The sequence below is a fragment of the Poecilia latipinna genome, unplaced genomic scaffold (assembly GCF_001443285.1).
Source record: "Poecilia latipinna isolate Pla-1442-1.1 unplaced genomic scaffold, P_latipinna-1.0 Scaffold215, whole genome shotgun sequence".
NCBI classification, from domain to species: Eukaryota; Metazoa; Chordata; class Actinopteri; order Cyprinodontiformes; family Poeciliidae; genus Poecilia; species Poecilia latipinna.
The window spans coordinates 373,302-377,048 of NW_015112831.1; the positions used below are offsets into that span (position 1 = coordinate 373,302).

General features: G+C 39.0%; 1 protein-coding gene across 3 annotated transcripts in view; it reads left to right on the forward strand.

Annotated features, from left to right (window-relative positions):
- Positions 1-3,747, forward strand: part of cdkl1 (cyclin dependent kinase like 1 (CDC2 related kinase)) — a 19,097-nt gene that overhangs the window by 11,232 nt on the left and 4,118 nt on the right. For all 3 annotated transcript variants that reach the window (XM_015031718.1, XM_015031716.1, XM_015031717.1), the window contains 6 exons: positions 350-422; positions 810-900; positions 1,825-2,025; positions 2,393-2,475; positions 2,585-2,641; positions 2,733-2,879. In XM_015031718.1, coding sequence (XP_014887204.1) covers positions 350-422; positions 810-900; positions 1,825-2,025; positions 2,393-2,475; positions 2,585-2,641; positions 2,733-2,879 — 652 coding nt within the window. The remainder of the gene's footprint in view (positions 1-349; positions 423-809; positions 901-1,824; positions 2,026-2,392; positions 2,476-2,584; positions 2,642-2,732; positions 2,880-3,747) is intronic.

The window sequence follows — 3,747 nt, forward strand, 5'->3', positions numbered from 1 at the left end:
CCTGAAGGGGGTTTTACAGACCCCCGGGGTAAGGGGATTTAATTTAAATGTTTGCCCCCCTTTTCCGACTTTTTTTTTTTTTTTTTTTTTTTTTTGCCATTTTTTCACTTTTTATATGTTGCCATTTATTTTTATTTTTTGGAAACACTCAGGCTGGTGATTGTAACGTGACAAAATGTGAAAAGGTTCATGCAGGGCTTCATTTACCACATGTTCCCATTTGATTTTAATAATTAGTTTCCTAGCAGCTGTAGAAGTCCGATCTCTCAGGATGCACACTTTCTGGAAAACGTGAACATCTCGTCAAGAGGGCTGATCTGACGTTCGTTTCCGTGCTGATTCTCCACAGCATCCCGGAGCACCTGGTCAAGAGCATAACCTGGCAGACTCTCCAAGCCGTCAACTTCTGCCACAAGCAGAACGTGAGTGAGCGCTCCGTGTTTTCTTCAGCTCGTCCTCCGGCCTGTCAAAGCTTTTCTTTCCCCTCGGCTTGTTTTTCCAAATTCCTCTGTCCTCTCCTCCCCGCCTCTGCTCCTCTGCTTTATGGCTCCTTTTTTTAAAGCCAGGATTCCTTCCCCTTGGCTGAGCAGCAGTTAACGGATCGCCTAGACACAACGAGCGCTGCGTGGGCCCCCGTCATGGCGGGGGCCCATAAAGCCCAGAAAGCACCTCAGACATTTCTCTCTCCCAGCTCCTTTATTCCCTGCGGTGTATCTTTAGGTTGTAAATCAGAATTACAACTGGAAGCAGTTTTGTGTTTTTTTTTTAAAGATCGTGTAGTGACGCCGCTGCTGTTTGCGTCGTTGCAGTGTATTCACAGAGACGTGAAGCCGGAGAACATCCTCATCACCAAACACCAAGTCATCAAACTCTGTGACTTCGGCTTTGCCAGGATTCTCAGTGAGTTTTTATTTTATTTTATTTCATTTTATTTTTAGCCACAGCTGGTAAATTGTTGATGCTGCCACTTAGTGGTGGTTCAACAAACTTTTATGTCGATCTGCAACAACGACAGTAGACAGTCAAGTAGGAGAGATATTTCTTCCTGTGGTAGAAGTGATGTTCACTTATTCTTAACTTAGATTTCTTTTCCTTTTTTTCTGTTTTTTTTCTTTTTTTTTTTTTTTTTTTTTTTTTTTTTTTTTTTTTTTTTTTTTTTTTTTTACAAAAATAGTATTTACATGCAGGGTTCGTGTTTGAAATCTTTGAAAATGCTTCGATTTCAAGTAGGCGTTTTAAGATTTGGAAAGTGCTTCATCTTCTGTCTGCACAGTTTTGTAATAATCTGCAACTTTTGTTTGAAAACATAAATTTGGAAAATGTCGTTTACAGTTGAAAACGGATATTTTCATTCACTTCATAGAGAGAGAGAAATGTGTTGTTGTTTTTTTTCTCGTAAATTAAAATAAACTTTTCTCGCTTTAGGTCAGTTAGATTTCTAGCTGCTAAATGCCAGAAAACTTTTCTCAGAGAACATTGCTTAGATTTTTTTTAAATGACTTTCTTTTTATGTTATGTTTTAACATTTCATTTGAGCAGGAAGGTAATTTACATGAAGACGATTTGTTTGGATTATTTACAAGTAAAGAATATAAATCATTCCTAATGGCTCGATGACTTATTGATGTGTGTAATTGAAATAAAGCTCAGCTTATATTTTCTACATTATACAACGTTTTTGAAATTGGAGGATTTGTTGTTTAAATTAACGTTTTATTCTCGGACCTGTCAGGTGTACAGGGTGTGTGAGAGACATTTCTTTATATTGTATATAAAGAAATATTGTAGCTGAATTTCTCTCTCTCTCTCTCTGTGTTTTCCCAGCGGGGCCCTGTGACTACTACACAGACTACGTGGCGACCCGCTGGTATCGGGCCCCGGAGCTGCTGGTGGGGGACACCCAGTACGGCCCCCCGGTTGATGTGTGGGCCATCGGCTGTGTGTTTGCCGAGCTGCTGTCGGGGATTCCTCTGTGGCCCGGCAAGTCTGACATGGACCAGCTGTACCTGATCCGGAAGACCCTGGGTGAGGCCCATCTGCTGTCGACCCGAACCCGGCTTCAAATGAACTTTCACAACCCTCTAAATAGAGTTTTGATTATTTAATTTTAATTTTTATATTTTTTTTACAAAACCGTAATTTGATTTGAGAATCTGAAAAGGCAGCAGTTGGATGGTTGAACTTTTCTTCTCCTGATAGCCAAAGTTTCCTTCTGATGGGCATTTAAATAGCAAATTTTGATTGGTGGATATTGCAAAAAATGTCAACGGCTGCAATAAACTCCTCCCTTTTTTGTGCAAAAACACTTGTTTTCTTTTTTTTGTTTGGATTTTGCATAAATAGGATGAACAATTTATAACACTTGCCCTGAGAACTTTCTTTCTTCCCGCAGGAGATCTGATCCCTCGACATCAGCAGGTTTTCAGCAGCAACCAGTTCTTCTGTGGCGTTTCCATCCCAGAGCCTTCAGAGATGGTGAGGGTTCGACCTCTCACTGCATCACATGTTGCTTCAGCTTTTAAAATGTTTACCCACAAATAATTGGATCTAAATTTCACTGACTTCCATCATCATGTTTTTGTAGGAACCCTTGGAGCAAAAGTATCCAAATCTCTCGCATCAAACTCTGAGCCTCATGAAGGTAAGAACGCCGCTCTTAAAAGTCAAAGTCACTTCCTGTTTTGGAAACCGCGCCCTCAAGCGTGTCATTTTTTCACTTGTTAATCCCGCAGAGCTGTTTGAGAATGGATCCGTCTGAGCGGCTGACCTGTGAGCAGCTCCTGCGGCATCCCTACTTCGACTGCATGAGAGGAAAAGGCGAGAGCACGACTCGAGAGCACAAGAGGACGCGGTTGCCTCGGAGACACCTGCCCCCCGGGGTGAGCAGCACGGATGAGATTCATACCAGTTACTGTGAGAAATGGGGGGGGAAATGCTCTGGTTCAATCTATCTGGACATTTTGTCTGTTTTTTTTTTTTTTTTTTGTATAAACAGTTTGCAGTTCTTAAGACTTTTTCTTCACAGAGAAGCTGGCAAAGTCATTTGTTAAAAAGTGAATCCATGCAAAAACATTTCTAACCTTTAAACTTTTAACTAACATTTTGTGACATGCTGAACACATGCTGGAGCAAGGAGGTGGCAGTGTCATGCTGTGGGGGTGTTTTTTTCTTCAGCAGGAACAGTTGAGGGAACAAATGTTGATGTGAATCTATGACCCGACATGAAAATTGCTGTTTTTTGTCCCATCTATAGATGCGCAAAACTGGTTTACATTTTTCAATATTTGCCGCTAAAATGCGATTCCACTGTTCTAAAAAAAACACAAACTTCAGTTATACAATATCAACACTTCCAAAATTGGGTTTAGCATTGTTTTGTAAATCTTTTCCTAATGAAGATACTGTATTTAAGTCAGTTTTTATTCTATTATTATGATTTTTAGCAATTTAAAGTATTGACCATAAGGCCACTTTTAGCCATTTTTATATTTATTGCATGTCAAGTTTTCCGTTTGGAAAAAAAAAAAAAAAAAGAAAAAAAGCTGATTCACCTCACTTTAACCAAATCTACTAATGTTATAAATGAAACTGGTTGAGCACTTAAAATGCTAAAATAAGAAATAAATAAAAATCGAAATTTTTGCCTGTAATTTGCCAAAAGATGGAAAGGTTTGAATACTTTTGCAAGACATCACGAAAAAAGAAAAAAAAAAAAAAAAAAAAAATATATATATATTAATAATTATA